Raw genomic sequence first — 24,570 nt, forward strand, 5'->3', positions numbered from 1 at the left:
CCATCAAATTACAAAAAATTGTAAATAACCTTTACCTATATTTGGTGCAATTAGGGCTGGGGAATATATAGATATGATATTGTAATCATCATGAGACTATATGGTGTCATTATTATCAGACTATGACATACGTTTTGTCTCTGCCTGTTTTTAAAGGCTGCATTACAGTAAATAGATGTCATTTTCTGTCCTTACCAGAATGTTCTACTTGTTCTCATACTTGTCTCTACCCACTACCCATTACATCCACATTACTGATGATTATTTATCAAAAATCTCATTCTGTTTTTGTCAAAGTACTAAAAGCATCTGCACAACATTGTTCTATTATCAATAATGATTTATTTGGTCAAAAATATTGTAATATTTGATTTTGTCACCCAGTCCTAGCATTTATGAAGTGCTTTTGAGAAGATTTTGAGACAAATATTTTGTAATGCAATATAGTCTTAAAATTGTCCCAATATTATTTTAAGGCCATATTAAAAATGTGTTGTGCATTGTCGCTGCTAAGTTAACTTAGTAAAGACTGAATGAAATATTGAACATGGTTTTCTCTGTGCAGGTATCCCGCCTGCCAGTGGGACAGGCACCCTTCAGATGTACCTGCTGGACATAAATGACAATGCACCTCACGTATTCCCCCCTGAGGTGGAAATGTGTGAGAGGCCAGATCCCAATGCCATCAACATTACAGCCAGTGACCCTGACCTGACCCCCAACGCTGGACCATTTGCCTTTGAGTTGGCCAGTCGTCCATTAGATGTGCGGCGTAACTGGACACTGAGTCGCATCAATGGTCAGTGAAATAATGAATAATGTGCTGGAGAGTAAGTTTTCATATGTATCTTCATTCACTGAAGTGAACTTTGTCCTGCAGTTGGGTAAGAGTTAGGCATGAGCAGGGGTGATCTCAGCCCACCCAAATGTACGTCTTACCCACCCAATCAAAAAGTAAAGCAACATTATGTAGAAATCTGTGTTTTGTGCGATTTGGTGCCCCCCACAATTTCTAGTTGCAACACCAGTGTCATAAATACAAATCCCAGGTCTGTAACAATTTGTCTGACGCAATCTAGGTGTTGACTACAGTCAAAACTCACAACTATGATCCCACCCTCTCATTGAAATTACATAGAAACAAGTGATGGGGGAGTGGCTGACAGAGATTCCATTCAAGTACAAACACACAGAGCTACGAAGTGGACCACTGGCAGCAGTCGGCTGCATGGCATGTCGAGAGGGATGGTTCTGATTTCATAAAAACATAGATCATGTACAAAAACAGTAATCCCAGAGAGAAGAGATGTTTTTGACCAGAAGTAGCGAGCCTACTAGTGAATTTCATCAGCATTCTATTTGCTAAACACTAATTTACCTGATATAGGGGAGAAAGACAGACTAGGACAATGATCCATGTCTGTCAGATCCCTACCCAAAGCCCCGCCCTCAGCAGTTCCCCACCAATCAATGATCTCTATTGTTGCACACACAGATACCACACTACTACTATTCAGTGGGGAAACAAAATCCTGTCATTCCATCAGGACTATGCAATAGAGATCCGCTAAAAGAGTCTTAAAGGAGAGAGACATCTAATTCCAGACACCGTTTACCAGGATGCAGATTCATTAGGACACGGTAACTGGAACGTACAATAATGTGAGGGAGGTGAGTCAGAAATTTGTGAAGTGCAAAGTCATGGAGGTGATGTCTGCACCTGTAGCAGTTGACATGGCACCAGAGTCACGGCTCAGCACAGCAATGGAGTTGCAGCGTAAGTCGGGGATCCAGAGAAGCAACATGACAGCAGGACTTCAGGCAAAGGAGAAGGTGCAAGAAGACCCTCTGATTAAAGCCTGATGAAGCAGGACAATTATATTCCAACCAGTAGGAATGTTCGATTTTTATTGACTGGTGTCCAGCATTTTGAGTCTATGTATACAACAAAGTGACTACTGGGGGATTTGGTTGTGAACTTTTATTTTCGAATGGTGGACTCATTTAGAATGACTGAAACCCTTACCTTAGGCTTAAAAGTCATTTCTAAGTTAGGGTCCTCTTCATATAAGAGGTTTTTCCCTTCAATCTTCCAGTGGGATCAAAATACTGGAGGGCCTGAAAGATCCCCTCTCTTTCTGGAGCTCAACTGCTCAACAAAGAAAAATTCAAGTGATATATTTACAGGAAACACATTTATCCTAGCAAAACCATGACAGAATTAAAGAAGTTTGGATATAAATATAATTTGGTTACTTCAGTCAATGCTTATGTACCACCTAGGAGTGATAAATCGTTTTTAAAGTTGTTATTTGAGACTATAGCTCTGAAGAATGTAGGAATCCTTATTTGGAGATTTCAATTTGATTAAAAATGTTAAACTTGATACCACTAACAATAAGATAAATAGGACCCAGCTATCTAGACTCGTCGGTACCTGGATAACAGAGCTTGGGATATTTGATGTATGGAGAGAACTTCTCCCCTCGCCCACAAAAAAAATAATACAAATTTTTAAAAAATGAAAGATAAATCAATATTACAACAACATAATTAATAAGAATATAGACAAACAACATTCTCAGTAACAAGAGACAAAAACCAGCAAGCCTCTGCTACAATTACTGTATGAAAATGAAAGGTCCCATATTATACTGTTTTTCATCAATTTCACACAGCTGTCAGAGGTCCAACAACACTGTATTCGAAATGTATTGCCCCAAACCCATCCGTGCTGAATCTCAGCTGTCTAAAAGTCGCTCAAGTGAGCTCTGCTGAGAGCAGCTGTTTCTGTGCCTGCACCTTTAATGCTAATGAGCTCCGTCCTGCTACGCGCCCCTCTCAGGGAGAGGATGCCGTTCACGCTAGCAGTAGCATGCGCTAATGTTTACGGTGGATGTATCACTATGGCTCGCCGAGATGCTGTCGTTCAACCACACCAGTTTGACCCAGAATCGGACCCAGAAGGAGATAAACTTACATGAGAGACTCCCCACTCCCCAACACAACCACCCGGCTCCCATCCCCCACTGACCTGCAACAGGTAACATCTAAAAACAGCTAGCGAGAGCTGTGTTTGTCTCCAACACAGTCTCCAAACTCTTGGACACTGTTCGCATAGTCTCTGCCTCCAGTCTGCACATGTTTCCGTTGCGTAGCGGACTGAAGCGGACCTAACTAGTTTATATATGTAGAGACCAGAGAAAATGTGTTTTCCATAATATGGGACCTTTAAATAGAAAAGGGTTTCAAAAATTACTATGAAAATGTATATTCACAGCCCCTGCAAAAGAAGAATATTACAGAATTTCTCAATTCACTAGATTCACAATACACTTACCATCTATAAGAGGGGCACAAAATAAAATTATTATAAATTAATTTCTAATGCCACCAAGAAGGAACTATATGATGCAATTAGCAGATTAGAATCAAGCAAATTAGCAGGCAATGATGGATTCCTGGGTGAATGGTTTAAGATACTCAGGGAAGAATTAACCCCTCTATTCCAACAACAGTAGTTAACAGCTGTCATTTGGCATAGCCTGACTCTGCCATCCGGTCAGAGATTTGAACTGGCAACCTTTGGGCCGCTAATCAGTTTCTCAGACCTATGGGTTATACTGCCAAAGTTGCCCACCTATTATTTCTACCAGCCCAACCTAATCTAGCAGGCTAGAACAGGCCCTGTCTTGCCGTGTCCTGAGACTCCAGAAAGGCTTGATTTTCCTCATTATGCACTGTAACTCCAGGTCCAGTGAACTTCAGGTCAAGTGAGCTATTTAAAGTTGTATTTGTATTGCAAATACTGACAGGACATAAATATACATTTATTATAAATACCTGTAAGTTGACCTGAGACATGCTGAAGATGAGACTTTGAGTTTTGCCAATTTTGCCAAAAGGATACTCAAGTAATTACAGTACAGTATAGTCAAAGCCTTTTCCAGAGCTTAGAGTGTTCCTCAGCGAATGGGACTGACTCAGTAGTCATCACATACAGGAATGTGGAATCATATGATAACAAGCAGTCATATGTGGGTGGAGTTGGTAACTTCTGTCTCTGTTCAAGATAACTGAACTCATTGAAGAAGACCACAAGATATGGTTTGAAGCTCTGGAATGAGTCACAAAGAGAACCTTGAGTTTAGAATCTTTACCCCTGATGTGTATTCCCAAGCTCAACAATAATGTCAGTCTTTCAATAATCAATAATCAGGGGCCTGTGAACCAGTGTACGCGTGACATTGCTGAGCAGCTACAGGTGATTGTTCAAGAGCCTCAACTGGCCTGCTGTGACTGAAGCCACTGTGACACATTTCAGTTGCAAAAAGGGCCCGACCGATATGTTGGTTAACCAATATTAAAATATATAATTTATATAGATAAAATATAAAACTCTTATCTCCATCAGCAAATACTGCTGAAATGCGTATGCAAAGCAAAAAAACCCCAGCTACTCTAGTGACTACCATTAACAGACTCTAACATTACTGGGCAGCTCCCAGTGTAATTGAGTGGCTTGAATGTGAAGCAGGATGGAGTCCATAAGTGAGGCATTACTATGCTTTCGTATCGTTCAATTTCTGTATTTCTATTTTTATTTTTCTCTATTATATTCCTCCATCTTCATGTCACACTCTAGGTGAATATGCCCAGCTTCGACTGCGGATCGGCTCTCTAGCCAGCGGGATCTACAAGGTTCCCATCATGATCACAGACTCTGGAAACCTGCCCATGTCCAACACGTCCTACCTAAGGGTCAAGGTCTGCCAGTGTGATCACCATGGAGACTGTGTGGACATGGAGCGAATTATTGCTGCTGGACTGGGCACAGGAGCCATCATCGCCATCCTCATCTGTATCATCATACTATTAGGTGAGCCTCACATACACATACACACACCCACACACACACACACACACACACACACACACACACACTTAAATTTAAACAGTGGAAATATAAAAATAAAAGTGAAGAAATGATTAGTGAATTAGTGTTTTCTCACAGTATTTTCTGCTTACACAACCTGAAAAGATGAAAATTAAATTTGTATACAACATTAAAGCTGATATCAGAAGCTTTCGGCATTTTGTACTTTTTTGTACCTCTGCAGTTGTTGTGGCAGGCCATATGGAAAACATTTACTACTTGCCCTACCTTTGATCATGTAATCTTGCAATTCCATCATGCAAGGCTTCAAGCTGCGTTACTAACGGCGTTATTTTTTTCAGTAACAGGTAATCTAACTAATTATTATTTATAGGGCTGTAACGATTCATCGAGTTACTCGAGTTACTCGATTACAAAAATTGGTCGAGGCAAAAACTCTGCCTCGAAGCGTCGTTAAATTCCTATGACGCGCAGGGATCTTGAATGTTCCACACGGACCGTTGTTAATACTACTGCGTAAAGTGCCGTACACGGACACGGAGAGCCCTCTCCGTCGCCGGAGAGCCGGAGAGCCTGACGGACAGCCTCTCCGTACTCTCCGGGCGCGGAGTGTCCGTCACTCCGTCGAGGGGAAACGGAGATGGCAAGGGCTGTGATTGGTCCTCTAAACTCACGTCCTCACGCTGGTTCTCCAGCAGCCCGGGGGGGATTGCATTGCGTATCCGCCACCACGACGGAGAGCTGCGAAGGCTCGAGATGACATGCCAGAGCAGAATCAGTTTGTGCGCGTTTAAAAAACGTAGATATGATATCTGCTTTACAGACAGTTGAGACCGACGTGACATGTTCTCTCTCTCTGTCTGTCTGTAAGTGTGTGTGCACGTGTGTTTGTTTACGTCGGTCTGGAGCTCCTCCCTTCGTAAAACAGAGCGGAGGAGAATTGTAGATGCGCGACGATGAAGAAATTATTAATTAAATGAAAACGGTCCGGACCGGTTCTATAGGAAAAGTGACCTTAAATGACTTCTGTTGTGATTTGGTGCTATGTATAACATAAAATTATATATAACACAGCATGCGTGCACACACATAGGTTGCTAGGTTACCATAGCAAATGGCCTATCCCAGAGATTATATATTATTTGTTAGCAGGTGGTTAGAAGGTGCAATCCCTTTTTGTAATGTTGTATAAGACAACACTAAGGCAAAATGGCCGTTACTATTTAAGTTTGTATTGATTCATAGTGTTACATGTTATACATGTTTTACAGTAAGTTGAAACTGTATTGTTATTTAATTGTTTGCACTTGCACTAAATGAGTAAATTGCAATAAAGTTTTGGAGCCAAATGTTGGAGGTGTAAGAAATACCTCTGTTTTTTAAAGGCAAGGCAAGGCAAGGCAAGTTTATTTGTATAGCACAATTCAGACACAGGGCAACTCAAAGTGCTTTACAGGCGCATACAATTACAGTAAAACATTTAAGATACATTAAAACAAAACATTAAAACAAGTTGAGAAATAGACATTTAAACAAAACATTAAAACAAGTTAAGAAATAGACATTAAAACAAAACATTAAAACAAGTTAAGAAATAGGAAAGTAGGCTAAAATAGAACAAAAGTCACAGAGAAAAAATAAAAGTCACAGTGCAGTTCAAAGACTTAAAATTGCTTCAGTGAAAGGCTGTGGCAAACAGAAAGGTCTTCAGCCTTGATTTAAAAGAGGTGAGAGTCGGAGCAGACCTGCAGTTTTCTGGGAGTTTGTTCCAGATGTGTGGCGCATAGTAACTGAACGCTGCTTCTCCATGTCTAGTTTTGACTCTAGGGACTGAAAGCAGACCTGAGCCTGATGACCTCAGAGGTCTGGATGGTTCATAACGTGGCAGCAGATCAGAAATGTATTTTGGCCCGAAACCATTCAGTGCTTTATAAACCAACAACAGGATTTTGAAATCTATTCTTTGACTGACAGGAAGCCAGTGTAAAGATCTGAGAACTGGAGTGATGTGATCTACTTTTTTGGTTCTTGTTAGGACTCGAGCAGCAGCGTTCTGAATCAGCTGCAGCTGTCTGATGGATTTTTTAGAGAGTCCTGTAAAGACACCGTTACAGTAGTCGAGTCTGCTGAAGATAAATGCATGGATAAGTTTTTCTAAATCCTGCTGAGACATAAGTCCTTTTATCCTGGATATATTTTTAAGATGATAGTAGGCCGACTTTGTAATTGACTTAATGTGGTTGCTGAAGTTCAGGTCTGAGTCCATTATTACACCGAGGTTTCTGGCTTGGTTTGCAGTTTTCAACATTATAGATTGAAGCTGAGCAGAGACTGTGAGTCGTTCTTCCTTGGCTCCAAAAACAATTATTTCAGTCTTATCTTTGTTTAACTGAAGAAAACTCTGACACATCCAATCATTGATTTGTTCAATGCATCTACTTAGTGTTTGTATGGGATTGTAGTCCCCTGGTGAGATGGTTATGTAAATTTGTGTGTCATCTGCATAACTATGGTAACATATTTTGTTGTTTTCCATTATCTGAGCTAGAGGAAGCATGTAAATGTTGAATAGTAGAGGCCCCAGAATGGAGCCCTGGGGTACTCCGCTTGTCATTTTCATCCTTTCAGATGTGTAATTACCAATAGACACAAAGTAGTCTCTATCATTTAGATAGGATTTAAACCAGTTTAGTGCTGTACCAGAGAGTCCCACCCAGTTTTCCAGTCGGTCCAGTAGTATGTTGTGGTCGACTGTGTCAAACGCAGCACTGAGATCCAGTAATACTAAGACTGAAATTTTGCCATTGTCTGTGTTTAAATGAATGTCATTGAGGACCTTGACTAGAGCAGTCTCAGTGCTATGATGTGGTCGAAATCCTGATTGGAAGACATCAAAACAGCCATTTACTATTAAGTAATTGTTCAGCTGTTGAAAAACAGCTTTTTCAATGATTTTACTTAAAATTGGGAGGTTCGATATGGGCCTGTAATTATTCATTACTGATGTGTCTAGATTGTTCTTCTTCAGGAGTGGTTTAATAACTGCAGTTTTCATGGCTTGGGGGAAGACGCCTGAAAGTAGAGACATGTTGACAATCTGTAGCAGATCTGGAGTCATGCAGTCTGAAACTTTTTTGAAGAACCCTGCTGGTAAAATATCAAGGCAGCATGAGGAAGATTTCAAATGTTGTATTATCTCTTGCAGGTTTTTGTCATTGATTTGGTCAAATTGTGTCATGGTGTTAGAGTTGGTTTTCGGTGGACACATGGATAACACGCCTCCTGTACTAGGTACGGTGGCACAGACCGCTTGTCTAATTTTCTGAATTTTGTCAGTGAAGAAGGATGCAAATTCATTACAGGCCCTGGTAGATAGATGTTCAGAGGCTACTGGCACAGGAGGGTTTGTTAGCCTGTCGACAGTAGCAAACAGGGCACGTGCATTATTATTGTTTTTGGTGATAATGTCTGAAAAGAAGGACTGCCTTGACTTTTTCAGTTCTAAATTAAAAATGTAAAGTCTCTCTTTATAAATGTCAAAATGAACTTGGAGCTTAGTTTTGCGCCACCTGCGCTCTGCCTTTCGGCATTCCTTTTTTTCCATTTTGACAAGCGTGGCATTTCTCCAAGGAGATTTTTTCTTACCAGAGACCACCTTCACTTTAGTGGGTGCAATGGCATCAATAACATTTGTAACTTTAGAACTGAAGTGATCTACAAGGTCATTGACGGAGAACCTGGAGAGGGGAGGTGTGGAGGAGAAAGCCTCAATGAATATGTCACTGGTGTTTTCAGTGATGTAACGCTTTGAGACGACCTCAGTTTGAACATTTGTGTACACACATATATCACTCTCAAAGAGAACACAGTAATGATCAGAGAGAGCAACATCAGATACCAGAACCTTAGGAATGTTCAGACCCTTGGAGATAACCAAGTCTAGGATGTGGCCCCTGTTGTGTGTGGGCTGCATCACATGCTGAGTGAGTCCAAAGTTATCAAGGACACGACACAGTTCTTTAGTCCATCTGTCCTCAGGTTTGTCGACATGGATGTTAAAGTCACCAACAATTAACACACAATCAAAGTCAGAAATAAAAGCCAAATGGTTGATCATTTCACAGCCACATCATTTTCGTCATGCATTATTTGTTTTGGTTGTTTAGAAATGCAAAAAAAAAATATATATATATATACGATTAATCGATTAATCGATCGATAAAGTGCTAGATTAATCGATTCCAAAAAGAATCGATAGCTACAGCCCTAATTATTTACATCGTTACAACGCCGTTACCGTTACCGACAATTAAATGTGGCGCATCATAAACCGAAGCTACTCGTTGAAGCTGTTGTAATCCGACTTGGCTCTCAGCCGCAGGAGCTGCAAAGCTGAGTTGAGAGGGGCGAGACAACCGCATAAGTGATGATGATTGGCTAAGGTAGAGTAAGAGTTCGTAAGCCAATCAGAGGCAGTGTTCAGTTTACACACAAACCACACCCACACACAGCAGCCTCACACACACACACAAACTAGCAGAGGTAAGCTGCAGCAATGGCGAGTCCAGAGGGAAAGTTGGCGTTTTCAAAGTGGAAGTACAGACACTGCTTTAATCTCCTTGAGGTAAAAGGCAAGAACGTACATGTGAAGTGTACATTATGTCCCAGAGCGAAGTGTTTGTCCACGTCCGTTGTAAACAACTCTAATCTAATGAAGCATCTCTCAACGAGAGTTAAAGCACTCCATATTTAAGCTGTGTACTTTTATTGTTAAGAAAATACTTAAACAGTACAGCAGGTACAGAGAGTTAAAAGCACTTCATAATGTTACACTGTATTTTTGTGATGAAGAAAATACTTGAAGTACAGTATGTCTACCAGTTGTGGTCTGTTGAGGTGCAATAAATATTAAAGGTTCTGTGTAGGTACATGTCTATGCAGTTCTACTCTTATTCTTAGACATATTTAAACTTAAAAAAAAAAAAAAGTACCACAATAGTTACTTTTCCTGGTAACTAGTTACTTTTATAGTGGAGAAATTCAGTTACTAACTCAGTTACTTTTGGGAGAAGTAACTAGTAACTATAACTAATTACTTTTTGGGAGAAGTGACTAGTAACTATAACTAATTACTTTTTAAAAGTAGCGTGCCCAACACTGTTCAGGTGTGACAGCAGCTGTACGCCGGAACCCACATTTAGATTTGTCTACCAGTATGTAAGACCGGTATGTAAAATAAAAATGTAATTAATCTAAATATTAATATGGTGTAAATAAGTAACATCTCGAGATATATACAGGTGAAACTCGAAAAATTTTAATATCATGCAAAAGTTCATTTATTTCAGTAATTCAAAGCCATAATCATCAAAATTATAACAAATAAAGGCTTGAAATATTTTACTGTAATGAGTCTATATATACATATATGTATATACATATATACACATATATATATGTGTGTGTGTGTGTGTGTGTGTGTGTGTGTGTGTGTGTATATATATGTATATGTATATATACGTATATATATATATAGATATATATGTATATATACGTATATATATATATAGATATATATGTATATATATATATATATATATATATATACTACCGGTCAAAAGTTTTAGAACACTACACTTTTTCCAGTTTTTTACGGAAAATTATTCAGTTTAGTGTCTCAAAGCATAGAACAAATAAGCAATTTTAGTTGAAAAAGAAAACATGGAATCAATTCATAGACCAAAATGTATTCTAAACTTTTGACTCATTAAAGTAGCCACCTTTGGCAGATATAACAGCTGAACACACTCGTGGCATTCTTTTTACAATAGAGATCAAATATTCTTCAGAAAGTTCTTCCCAAGTCTGTTGCAGAAGCTCCCATAAATGTGGCACTTGTAGGTTGCTTGGCTTTCACTCTTCTGTCCAGTTCATCCCAAACCAGCTCAATGGGGTTTAAGTCTGGAGACTGTGCTGGCCACTCCATGTTTTCAAGCTTACCATCTTGTTCTTTTTTCCTGAGGTAGTGCTGGCATAGCTTGGACTTGTGTTTTGGGTCATTATCTTGCTGTAGGATGAACCTCTGACCAACTAGGCGCATACCAGAGGGTATTGCATGGTGCTGCAGAATGCTGTGGTAGCCGTTTTGGTTCAGGGTGCCTCTCACTCTGTACAAGTCACCGACCCTGGATCCAGCAAAACAGCCCCAGACCATCACACTTCCTCCTCCGTGTTTGACAGTTGATGTCACACACTGTGGAACCGTCCTCTCGCCTACTCGGCGGCGTACAAAGATCCTGCGTGATGAACCAAAGATTTGAAATTTGGATTCATCAGTCCATAATACCTTCTTCCAGTCTTCAGTAGTCCAATGGCGGTGTTTCATGGCCCAGGCGAGCCTCTTTGCCTTGCTGCAACTCGTCCTGTCAAACCTGCAGCTCGAAGTCTTCTCTTCACAGTTGAAACTGAGACTTCCTTACTACGACCACTATTAAGCTGTGCTTGAAGCTGTTGTCCTGTGAGCCGCCTATCACGCAAGCTGTTAACTCTCAGAAACTTGTCTTCTGATTCAGTTGTGGCTTTGGGTCTGCCAGACCTCTTCCTGTCAGAGTTTCCCCCAGTTTCTGAGTGCCTTTTGATGGTGAAGAAAACTGTACTCACTGACACCTTGTCTTTCTTTGCAATTTCCCTGAAGGAAAGGCCTACATTTTTAAGTGTTATGATGGTCTGTCTCTCTTCCATTGTTAATTGCCTTTTTCTCGCCATTTTTGTAGCAACACACTACTTTCTGCAGTACAATACTGTTCACCTGATGCTCATGAGGGTCTGGTACCACAGTGTGTTCCAACACTGCTTTTATGCAGACAGAGGGGGTTGTAAGTAATCAAGAAAAGTTGGAACACCTATAGGAATTAGTAGCACCAGCTTTCAAGGCTGATTCAACCTTCATTGCTGCAGAACAGCTTTAAATTGTTCACCCACTTTGTGTTCCCTGAAAGAGGCCTTTTTGTATAATTCTGAAATGTACATTATTTTTCACTTTTGGGTAATCAAACCTTTTTTTTTAACCTCTGGCTGTTCAGTACTTACCTTTGTACCATTTCAAGGTATTCATTGGACTTGCACGACTTGAATTGCAATAAATAACTGGAAAAATTAGGGTGTTCTAAAATATATATACTGTATGTGTTCTAAAATATATATATATATATATATGTATATATGTATATATGTATATGTATATATATATATATAGCCTATGAATGATTTGGAGTATGGAGTATTAACAGTAATACACTTTAACAAACATAAACTGTGACACAATAAACCAAAGGCTTACAACTACCCTGTTACTTATAAAGGGGATGGAAAACTAAGAGCATTTTAACTGACATACAAGCAGAGAAACACAGCCAACAGATTAAATTAACACCTGAACAGGCCTGACGTTAACTTTCCAAATGTCCCTGATGAATTTAAGGTGTGTGGGAGTGTGGTCGGCTAAAGTCAGACCTGAGGTATAAACATCAGGTTCTGCTCTGATGTGTAGCTGTTTACTAACAGGAGAAGAGCTCAGATTACTTCAGAACTTTCAGGATTAAAAAGAGGATTTATCTTCACTTCCATTTATTGAGCAGACTGAAGCAGTGATCCACGGAGGAGACCAAGTCAGTCTTTATGCCACGTTACTGTAATCTTGACTGCTGACTGGAGCTGGATAGGAAAGGTAGCCTCCTTTAATTCATTGAGACATTACAGAGAGGAGAGAGGAAAAGAAGAGAGAACTTGAGTCTCTCGTGAGTGCCGGATAGTGATATTCGAATTGAATCTAAACACACAGACACACACACTCTCCTTGTACAGTAAAGTAATCTGGCTGTTTGCAGTGGATAAGCACTACATGAGTAAGGCAAATAAACTCAAATGATCCTGCGGTCAAACTCGCTTTGCTGGTGGTTAACACAAAATTAAACAGCAGCCATAGCTGATGAAAATCAATTTGACATGACTCAGGCACAAATGTGCACAGATGTGGTAATGTTTTAAAGTTTTATACACCATATGTCTAGTCTTGTTCGCAGACATCCCTATCCCGGAAGTAGCAGCGGTGACCTGATGATAAGCACGGTTACCTTGAGTAAACTTGTGGATTTCTCTGTGTTTGTTGGGTTCTGGCATTCATCTGGATGCACCAGCTACCCAAACACCATTGCCGACCATGCACCAAGCCAACCAAACCAAAGTTTCTCAGTAGAACATTGCAGTGAAATGAGATCAATGTTATTCACTTGGTCGCTGGTTTTAATGTTGTGTCTGATCAGTGTATGTTGATATCACAAAGTAAATTGCTATGTCTGATGGCATTTTAGCTTTTAATGTTGCCAGATAATGTGGTGGCCACATTGCAATGACATTTGTTGTTGATTATCAAGGACCCAGATGCTGATTCTGACTTTTTGCTCCTGACCCCTGACTTTTCCTCAATTTCACTACTTTAGCCAAATAATCCACTTTTGTATTATCTCAGGATATAATTGTGTCTTTTTTGGTCTTTGTGTAAGCATCCCTCTAGTGACACTGATAGGACAAGGTAATTGCTTGTCACTGGCAAAACTATTTATTCTGATTCTGTCACTTTCACAACCAACCTGTATGCAAGTATTGCATCATAAAATTGTGAATTCCAACATATTTGCCAAGTACATTCAAGGTCCCTTGACCTAAACTGTTTTGAATAGTATTTTATGGATTCTAATGCCATCCCAAAGTCACGTATTTCTACTGTAAAAATGGCAAGGTGTACTAAACGTTTTGGGCTTTCTTGGGCTGTAGAAAGGGTGGTTTTGTTGGTTGTTTTTTTTTTAACACTGAACCTGAATTGTCCTTTATGTTGAATAGTGTCCTTATCATCTGTTGTCACACTTGTCCTGCAGTGCTGGTGCTGCTGTTTGTCATGTGGATGAAGAGGAGGGATAAAGAGCGTCAGGCCAAGCAGCTCCTCATTGACCCGGAGGATGACGTCCGAGACAACATCCTCAAATATGACGAGGAGGGAGGTGGAGAGGAGGACCAGGTTAGCAAACACACACGCACGCACACACACACACACACACACACACACACACACACCCTCTGCCACAGGATATGAATGTGTGTGTGAATGGGTGAATGTGACAAGTGTTGTCAACTACTTTGAGCGGTCAGTAGACTGGAAAAGCACGATAAAAATCCAAGTCCATTTACTGTCTGTTATTTCTGATTGGCTGAACTGACTACAGGTTAGTGCTACTGTACATCACCTGTGACTGGTTGTTTTGACTCTACGTTTACATTATAACCTGATGGTTATGACAGAAATCATCCTTAAGCTGCAGTTGCATTTATCAGTCCTAAATATATGCACATCCTTTTAACAATTCACACTAACATTCGGCTCAGTCTTTAACACGCACAGACTCACACTCCCACGCAGTCATGCACAGGCAGAATTCCAGAAATGAACCATAAAAGACACACTCTGCCTCTCTACAGTTTTCAATCATCTGTCCTCCAGCTAAGATTAAGTGTACTACAAAAGAGGACCTCGGAACAGGATTAATTGCTTTCTGTTGGAGAACAATTTCCTGTGTCCCTCCTCACAACTCGTCTGCTGGTGCCAAGCACATAAGCTGTTCTACACTTCTGCTGGGAAAAATTTTCAACCCTCATTTACCCAGCTCACTAGACTGAGGACATCTTTTATTTTTTACAGCAGCAGCTTATTACAGTGTCTGTAAAAGGAAGGGAGTTCACACAGTATCTGTACAAACATACACACACCTCAGGTAACGTATAGGGGATCATCTGCCATAAAGCACCACAGTATTTGACTGTTTGCGTGCTGTTTCCAGACTCATGCTTGCAATAAATGAACAAACAAATATTTTCTACCAATTGCTTTCTCTGAGTACAACATGTGCTAGGTCTGCACTGCTTCCTGGATAAAGTCACAGCCACCACAGTCCACCACTGACAAAGGCTTGCACCTTGGCTAGCTGCCAATGATTAAAATGGCAGCATTACGACGAATCTGAACAGCAGCCCACATGACAAAGAATATTAAGGAGATTGCTTGGGGGCTTCCGAGGCTCACCAGCTTTGTTTATGTCCAGAATAAGACAGTAGAGCTAGTTAGCCTGTGGATACTTTTCCTGCTGCCTACAGAGTTTTGGAAAACAAACAATTTGACTGATAATATTCTCATCAGCCTCAGCTGTACTCACTAATATACTAATATAGTGTTAACTAGCAAATGTTACCATGTTTACATTCTAAATTAAAATAGTAAGCATGGTAAACATTATACCTGCATGTGAGCAGTGTTATTGTGAGCATGTTGTCAGGCTGGTGGTAGCATTGAGCTCTGCTGTTCCCAAAGGCCTTGACACACCAGGCCAACAGTGAATCAGTGGTGGAGCCTTCAGCTAAGAGAATCAGTGCACAGAAGAGAAACAGAAAAAGAAAGGGAAAGCCCCTTAAACTTGTCGCTGTGGTATCGATGTGATTTCGCCCATTTAGTGCGGTTTCTTTAGTCTCTGCCTCTTCGCTTCACAGTTTATCTGACATATTGTTGATTAGAAATGGCTATATTAGTAGGAGTGGGGTCTAACAAAAGCTGCCTCATAACAATGGTTTGTACATCACAGTCCTGTGTCTTGTGGTTTCCCTATTTCGAATGATGAATACAATCAACTGCCACTTGGTGTTATGAAGAGTTAATGCCTATCTCGGAGATGGACCTGCACTCTTGTGCTAGCATGGCGGGAAATGTCCTGTTATACTTCCTTGGTGACTCAGGTGACACATATAATCACAATAACCACACCCAATTTTACTAGTCTGATTGGGTCTACTTTTCGATATGGTCTTTAATCTGATACATTACTGATATATTTACTCTTTATTTTTACACCAACGTGTGGTTCACACTGTTGGTAGTAGCTGCTACTGAGGAAATATGGAGTACAGCTGTGATGCAGCTTTGTAATATGTGTGGTCTTTAATGGATTTTGACAAGCAAAACTTGAAATCAAGTGAGAATCGTCCAATTTACTTGTTTACCTTTACATGAGCATATTTGGCTTAAAGGAATAGTTCACTCTAGAATGAAATTCAGTCATTATCGACTCACCCTCATGCTGATGAGCTGTCCGGTGTAGTTTCTTATTCCTCAAAGTGCAGCTGGAGACCCGCGGGGGTACCGTCCTGCAGCAAAAATCCATTTAACGGGCGTCAATGGTGCCCGAGACGAAAAGGTCCATAAAACTACACAAAAACGTTTTAATATTCCTCCATACTGCTCGTCCACTGCAATCCAAGTATCCTGAAGTGGCGACATCCAGAGTTTACTCAAAAATACGTCATTTATTACATTTTTAAAGCCTAAACAGTCACTATGCTATATCTGCCTGGAGGCACGCTCCCGCGTGCACACAAGTCTCCCTCACAGCCGCTCACACTACGGAAGCCGCGCCAGACAAGATCAACAGAACTCGCGATAGATACACACCGGTATTTACATCCTATTTAAATCACTAGTGCAGGCAGATCCCTCTTTTGTTTGTGTTGCTCGGTCGCTCACAGCTGGATGTAAATACCGGTTGCAATGTGAATGCAATGGTAGGGGGGAGATGGAGAGCCACATTTAGTGTCTGAATGTTAATGTTAATGTTGATATCTGTAACATCTTCAAAGTTATGAAAACATGATTCTTAATTTCAGGTGATTATACACGAATGAAAACATTATTATGATTATTTTATTTCTACCAGTAAATACCCTAAATCCCTGACCTTTAAGTTGTCAGTATTTCCCATCATCATGTAGCCAAGACTAAACCCCCATTAACATACAGACTCAAATACAGACACATCGAGACAGGATGGCAGTCCTTGTTAATTAAACCTCAGTTAATTAAACCTCAAGCCAGCTGCAGAGACTCAAGGGGCCCTATTTAAACGGACTATGGCGCTTGGTCTAAAGCAAATGCCGTAAATGCTTTTAGGGCGTGTCCAAGTCCATTTTGCTAACACACAAACTCAGAGTGTATGCACGTTGTGACGCTGCCTGTGCCGGTGCATTTTACTATTTCAATAATGCACTCTTGAAATAGCAGAAAACGGACTTTTGACAAGCTTTTTGTTGGTCTATGGCGCAGTCACTTTCTGCTGCCTCAAGATAGCAATGACCAAACCTCACTTTAGGACCAACGGCACAGGACGGCACAAGTGGGCTTAAGTACAATTGCTATTGCTGCACATTGCTGGGCATGAAGATGAAAACTGCATTAGCCTGAAACTAGCAATGACACTTGCACTGTGCACCACTTTGCGCCCAGTGTAACATAGAGCCCAAAGACTCAAAAGAGGCCAAATGGCATGATTTAGAAGAGAATTTGATGCAAATGTTCTCTCTGTAGTTAGTGGTGCTTGTCTTGATTCCCGACAAGACTGCACAGACCAGCTTACGTGTAGATAAAAGACTGCAATACCAATCAATCTTACTTTACCTTAGCTACCTAACACATATTACAAAGAAAATATCGCCTTTGCTGCAACAATGTTAAAGTGAACAACTCCATCTTAAGCTTGTGGGGGCAATGTCAGAAAATAGTTGGAGCTGAGGATGTAGATTATATGTTCAATGCTAAACATGCCCAATAGCCTTCCTTTTTTTCAAATGGTATGTGTTAACGAGACTCTTGTTCTTGCTTTTTAAAGCTACTACAAGGAGCTTTAATTTTTCTGTGTTTCTGTCTTCTGTCTGTCTGTATGTCACCAGTGGTGATGGTAATGAAGTTGGTAGTGGTAAGCGACAGAGAGAGTTGATTTTATAGAGATTTTAGCTGAGGCTCACCTCACATTATCATGTTTCTCCCTCAGTAACTGCTATCACTAAAATGGTGATATGGTTGAAACGACAAGAGTCGAATGAGCACTTTGTGTGTTTATTGTTGAAAATGTGGCTAGTGGAGCAGTTAAGAAAAGTGGATGTGTTTGCCTGCCTCCAGATATTTTTTCTCTCAGTTTAATGGGACTTGCAGCAGTTGGTCAGCGCTCCTGTCATTTAAACCAATCCAAATGTATTTGTCCAATTCCTTCCAGCGGCACATTGTTGTGACCATCACAAACTCATCATCATCAACATCATCATCATCATCATTTCGCTGTTTGAGTGAACATTGTGGGAATGGGAGCAAGTTGAAGACAATGTTTTTAGAATGTTGTACAGCTCTTCTCCCCTGTCAGTTGAGTCCTCCACTCTGGCTGTCAACATTCTGCCCCATACACACCAATACATGAAGGATTCAAAATATACTATAAGCTATGAGCCAAACTGCAACGCTGAGTTGAATTTTTGAACATGCCAGGCCACATGGCATGTTTTTTTTTACAAATCACATACAGCCAGACGCGCAGCTTGTGAACAGGCAAGGCAGGCAACTGCTTGGGGCCCCGAGTTGCGAGACTCGGGGCCCGAGGGCTGTTTTATGAATGTTTCAAAAATATATTCGACGCATGCCGCCCCACCGCCCATCCCCCCGCAAAAGACCACAATGGAAGAGAGAATTGAAAAAGACGGCTTGCTCTCAACCGACCTCCCTTTAAAAATTCCCTTTAATCGAGGGTCGAAGGACAGAGGGTGTCGTCTCTGTACAGATTGTAAAGCCCTCTGAGGCAAACTGTGATTTGTGAATTTGGGCTATACAAATAAAATTTGATTTGATTTGATTTGAAAAATAAAGGTTAAATAAACAACAATGGGCGATTTGCATTGACATCTCGAAACCTCCCGAATGGGGCCCCATGTCAATCAATCCCACCTCACGTTCACCTGTGTGATGCAGTGTTGCCAACTTAGCGACTTTGTCGCTATATTTAGCGAGTTTTCAGACCCGACAAGACTAGCGACAAATCTAGCGACTTTTTCTGTTGTATTTGGAGACTTGAATTAAACAGTTAATTGGGAAAAGCCCTTACATTAAAACAGAAGCGACCACAGAGGCTGGGGATCAGCTGCCTTTGCAAGTGTTACCTTTGTGACACAAAGTTATGTTGACTAAAAAAAAGAGCAAAAGCAGAGCAAGTTGGCTCACAAAGTGAGTGAGACTAAAAGGTTGTTTTTTCTTTTTCTTAAAAAAAGTGAGTTAAAGTGAGTTATTATATTGATATTGTGCCGCCACACTTCGATGGTGATGGCAAGAATTGCATGCATACCAGTAGCTTATTAAAGTGAATTATAGGGATAACTTACCTTCATGCATGAATCATAAATCAATAATATTTTTTAGGCATTATTCATGATGATAAAGATACAGAGAAATAGAAATTCATGGCAAGAAAATATACTGTCAATATGTAACCCTTGAACAACCCCACCAAGAAAAAAGCAATGGAAAACTTTCATTGCATTTCTTATTCCCTTGGAGCAACAATAACAACAATGATTTTTTTTTCAACAGACCCAACGCTTTTTTAAATATAGGCCTCTATCGAGATTTCAGTTCATGGTAAAAGTACTGAAATACATACAAATACCAAAAACAATTAATCTAACTTTTTAAAAGAAATAAACAGCAAAAAATTGTTGTTGTTTTTTGAGAATGGATCCACATTATTTCTGGTGGTATGCTACAAAACATTGCTGTTTTTCTTTTCAACAAAAGAAAATATTGCAAAAACCAAGAAAACATTGCATTTCTAACTTTTCCATCTTGACCTCATCTGTTTGGTGGTGCAACAGCACAAAGACTCAAATTAGATCAGATTAGATGCAGTCTGGTCGCACAGCGCTGATACACTTGACACCCAGGGAGGCATGCAGGTTCTGGACCAAGTTGAAACTTGTGAAATAGTTGTCACAGAAGACAACAGAAAGCCATGGCTGTGTTATGGTTTTGCATAGTGTTGTGATCACTTTGGCCCCTAGAGGTAGCGTCTGCTACTGCTCATTTAGGGCAACATTGAAGAAGGTGGATGTGATAGAGTAGCAGGTCATGGATGATGTTGAAAACACCCATAAAGAGTAGGATTGCCAGGAAATCTTCAAACTCTTCTGGGCTAGTCTTGATTGGATCCCCCAACTCCTGGACAGAGTAGATTGGAAGATTGGTATGATGAGCAATGTGTTCAATCATCTCATCAGTGAAGAGCATTTTGAAGTACTGCAAGGGTGTCTGCACAGCCTCAGGGGGTTCAAATATTGAATTAGAAACCTGGACTTCCTCAATGTCCTCATGCTTCCAGATTCTCATTGTGCCTTTGTTTGGGCCTGAGGGAGGAGTTGGGTCAGGGGTGTCATCTGGCTCCTCCAAGGAAACTGTTTTTAGAACCGAAGAAGCTTCTCGGATGAGAGGTGAAACGTCTTCAAGAAACTGAAACAAGTCCAGTTGCCGACGATATAGCATTTAGAGTTACCATGTCCTGGATGACTGAGAACCTTCATAAACATGTTTTTAGGGTATTGTTCCCTTTTCTGTTCTTCTTGTGAGGCAGCTTTGTAGAGCTTGTTGAGGCAACCTCATCATCTTCCAGGGATTCAAAAGAAATGTCCCAAGTCACTTCTGCCTTTGTGGGCTGATAATCACGATCCACTATTTGGTCATCGTTATCACTCAGATCAGCATAGGAGTCTTGAGGATTTTCTGATACAAGGTACAATCCATCTGATATTTGTAAAACCGTTAGTATACCAGCTAGGGCTGTAACGATTCATCGAGTTACTCGAGTTACTCGATTACAAAAATTGGTCGAGGCAAAAACTCTGCCTCGAAGCGTCGTTAAATTCCTATGACGCGCAGGGATCTTGAATGTTCCACACGGACCGTTGTTAATACTACTGCGTAAAGTGCCATACACGGACACGGAGAGCCCTCTCCGTCGCCGGAGAGCCGGAGAGCCTCTCCGGGCGCGGAGTGTCCGGCACTCCGTCGCGGGGAAACGGAGACGGCAAGGGCTGTGATTGGTCCTCTAAACTCACGTCCTCACGCTGGTTCTCCAGCAGCCCGGGGGGGATTGCATTGCGTATCCGCCACCACGACGGAGAACTGCGAAGGCTCGAGATGACATGCCAGAGCAGAATCAGTTTGTGCGCGTTTAAAAAACGTAGATATGATATCTGCTTTACAGACAGTTGAGACCGACGTGACATGTTCTCTCTCTCTGTCTGTCTGTAAGTGTGTGTGCACGCGTGTTTGTTTACGTCGGTCCGGAGCTCCTCCCTTCGTAAAACAGAGCGGAGGAGAATTGTAGATGCGCGACGATGAAGAAATTATTAATTAAATGAACACGGTCCGGACCGGTTCTATAGGAAAAGTGACCTTAAATGACTTCTGTTGTGATTTGGTGCTATGTATAACATAAAATTATATATAACACAGCATGCGTGCACACACACAGGTTGCTAGGTTACCATAGCAAATAGGCCTATCCCAAAGATTATATATTATTTGTTAGTAGGTGGTTAGAAGGTGCAATCCCTTTTTGTAATGTTGTATAAGACAACACTAAGGCAAAATGGCCGTTACTATTTAAGTTTGTATTGATTCATAGTGTTACATGTTATACATGTTTTACAGTAAGTTGAAACTGTATTGTTATTTAATTGTTTACACTTGCACTAGATTAGTAAATTGCAATAAAGTTTTGGAGCCAAATGTTGGAGTTGTAAGAAATACCTCTGTTTTTTAAAGAAATAAAAGCCAAATGGTTGATCATTTTACAGCCACATCATTTTCGTCATGCATTATTTGTTTTGGTTGTTTAAAAATGCAAAAAATATATATATACGATTAATCGATTAATCGATCGATAAAGTGCTAGATTAATCGATTCCAAAAAGAATCGATAGCTACAGCCCTAATACCAGCATATGTCAATTTGGAAATTGGAATTAGTTGTATTACCAGTACTTGTTTTATTTCCACATATTTTTTGCTAGGTTTACTTTGAAAACATCTCAGAAGTGTACAAAAAATATATGTATCACATTATTTCAGTATATTTGTGATGGAATAACATTAAATGTATCTTAGCTTAGCTTAATTTTGCTACCTTTACCATAAAGTGACAAATCAACCATTAAAAAAAAATAATAATAATAATAATTAAAAAATTATTTGACATTTATAAGACTTTATTTTTGGGATGGCAATGTCTGTCTGTGCCGTTCAGTTGGGCCACCACTTTGGTTCAGACTAAAATGTCTTGACAAACAGAGATAATGAACTTGGTAATATGTTTTATACCTCAAAGTGCTAAAATTGTTACTGAGAGCATCTTAGAATGCTGGCATTGACATATAGCATGTTGCACAGAAGTACCTAAGTACAGTCTCACAGAACCACTAGCATGGCTTTAGACTCCTAATCTTGTAAGAATGCTTCACCAAACAGATTTTAACCAGAAGTAATTAATTTTTCCACAATCCTGACTATTGAGATCAGATTTACGATTTGTGATATTGGGCTATATAGCTAAAATTGACTGTGGTTTTGTGTCTGTCTTTAGGATTACGATCTCAGTCAGCTGCAGCAGCCTGATGCCCTGGAATCAGATTGTGTCAAGGTGGGAATCCGACGTATGGATGAGAGGCCTCTCCATCATGACCACCAGTACCCTCTCCGTTCTTCTGCCCCCCACCCAGGAGACATAGGAGACTTCATCCATGAGGTACGACAATGCACAAATAAATCTGAATCCACAAATCTTACTGTGTCATCAATATTATGATATAAGTCTATAAATCATCTCAGATGTTGAATACGGTTATATTGTGATATGACTTAAGTGTTGTCTTTTCCTGGCTTTAAAGGATGCATTTCAGTAAAGTGATGTCATTTTCTGACTTCAACTTGTTCTTACACTTGATTTTACCCACTTGATCGTTAGATCCACATTACTGATGATTATTTATAAAAAATCTCATTGTGTTAACATGTTGTGAAAGCATCAACAGTCATCCCTATAAATTGTTGCTATTTGGTCAAAAATATGGTGATATTTGATTTTTGCCCCCGGATGACATAGATATATATTGTGTATAGTGATATAATTTAGAAATATGACATTATTATTTTATGGCCATATCTGCCCAGCCCTACTCTATCTTTGTGAAAAATGTCAGTGTTCTTTTCAGTCTAAACCAGCAAGTGTGACACCATAGCAGGGAAGGGTGTCCCATCCTCACTTACTGACATTCAATCAGTTTGCCCAGATTGAATTCTGGTGTTGGACACACGCACTTCTCAGACAACAGGAAGTGATGAATCACAACTTGAGTGAAATACAAACTGTCTTTTCGACAGCAGTAAGCAAACACTGTGTCCAAAAAGCTGGATATGCCAATGTTGGCTCTGTTGCCCCTTTTTCTATCCTTTGGTATAAAGCATCAAAGACTGGCTGAGATGTGTGCAGTTTACCTCATCACCTTATGGGATTTAGGGATATTGAAGTTCCAACAGTTTTTTCAAACAGTTGCCATTTGGAGGTGCCAGTATGGGGACTGACCCACTGTAACATTCAAAGACTTTGATTGTTACAGTGGGTGCTAATTAAATCAGAATGCAATGTCTACATTCAAACAGGGAAGTACACACACAAAATGATGCAGATTTAAAATGTATTTAGTTCTCAGCTCAGTTGTACAGCCTGATCCTCGGGTGTATGCACAATACATACACAAGTAGTGTCATTGATATGAGATGGTGTGTGGTTGGCAGGAGGATGCACACCAACAGCCAACACTGTTTTTTGTTTTTTTTAAGAAACAGACATAGTGTAGCAAGAGGGAGTGAGAGGCAGAGAAACACAGAGTGAAGTGTACGTGTAATTCTTAATTAGCTATGCTTATGGTCAGGATTAGCTGGCTTCAGACATAGCCACAGTCTGGCTCCCTCATTGGAGGTAAATCCATTGAGTTTAGTTAATCCCACAGATTGGCTGCAGACCATCCTCAGCTCTTAAAAGGACAGTTTGAGGTAAAGGGAACTCTGTGGCGGTGTCCCATTTACTTACTTTAAAATGGAACACAGTGAACACTTAGTATATCCACGAGTTTCCTGGGGAGGTTACTGGGGAAGTGATTATGGATGGTCGGCGGAACTGGCGTATCATAATAACTGATGCACTGGCAGCTCTTTCAAGGCTGTAGAGGCATTGCAAATTGGCTAAGCAATAATACTACTAATAATAATAATAATAATAGTGTTAGTAGTATTCACTCAGTAAAGATGCTAACTTAGATGTGCTCGGACCCCCAGAGCTCGAGGACAATATTTGCAGTTTGTGGTTGTACATACAACCAGACTATACTGGATGAGTGGCCATGACTGACTTGGCTGCTTTGTCTGCTTTTGGGTATACAAGTTCATTACCAATATCCTTACATCCATTAAACACCATTCTAACTTTTACTATTACTGTGTAGGTAATAGGTCTGCCTCTAAGCTTTTCAAATTGCTCATTTCTCTGGCGATGGCATGACCTGCACTACTCTGCATCTGATTGGCTTACTTTTATAAGCAATGTCACTGCTCATGCCTAAACCCAACCAACCAAACCAATAAAGGCAATGAGTACTACATGTAGCTAGTCTGAGGCAGAGTGCGGCAGGTTATGAGTTAGCCAGGGGAAAAA

General features: G+C 40.3%; 1 protein-coding gene across 1 annotated transcript in view; it reads left to right on the forward strand.

Moving 5' to 3' along the window:
• Positions 1-24,570, forward strand: part of LOC311258352 (cadherin-2-like) — a 126,057-nt gene that overhangs the window by 85,701 nt on the left and 15,786 nt on the right. The window contains exons 12-15 of the mRNA XM_084354555.1: positions 566-799; positions 4,646-4,879; positions 13,831-13,970; positions 22,444-22,605. Of these exons, the coding sequence (XP_084210681.1) occupies positions 566-799; positions 4,646-4,879; positions 13,831-13,970; positions 22,444-22,605 (770 nt within the window). The remainder of the gene's footprint in view (positions 1-565; positions 800-4,645; positions 4,880-13,830; positions 13,971-22,443; positions 22,606-24,570) is intronic.

This window comes from Pagrus pagrus (genome assembly GCF_965226575.1).
Source record: "Pagrus pagrus genome assembly, chromosome: 6".
In the NCBI taxonomy this organism is placed as follows: Eukaryota; Metazoa; Chordata; class Actinopteri; order Spariformes; family Sparidae; genus Pagrus; species Pagrus pagrus.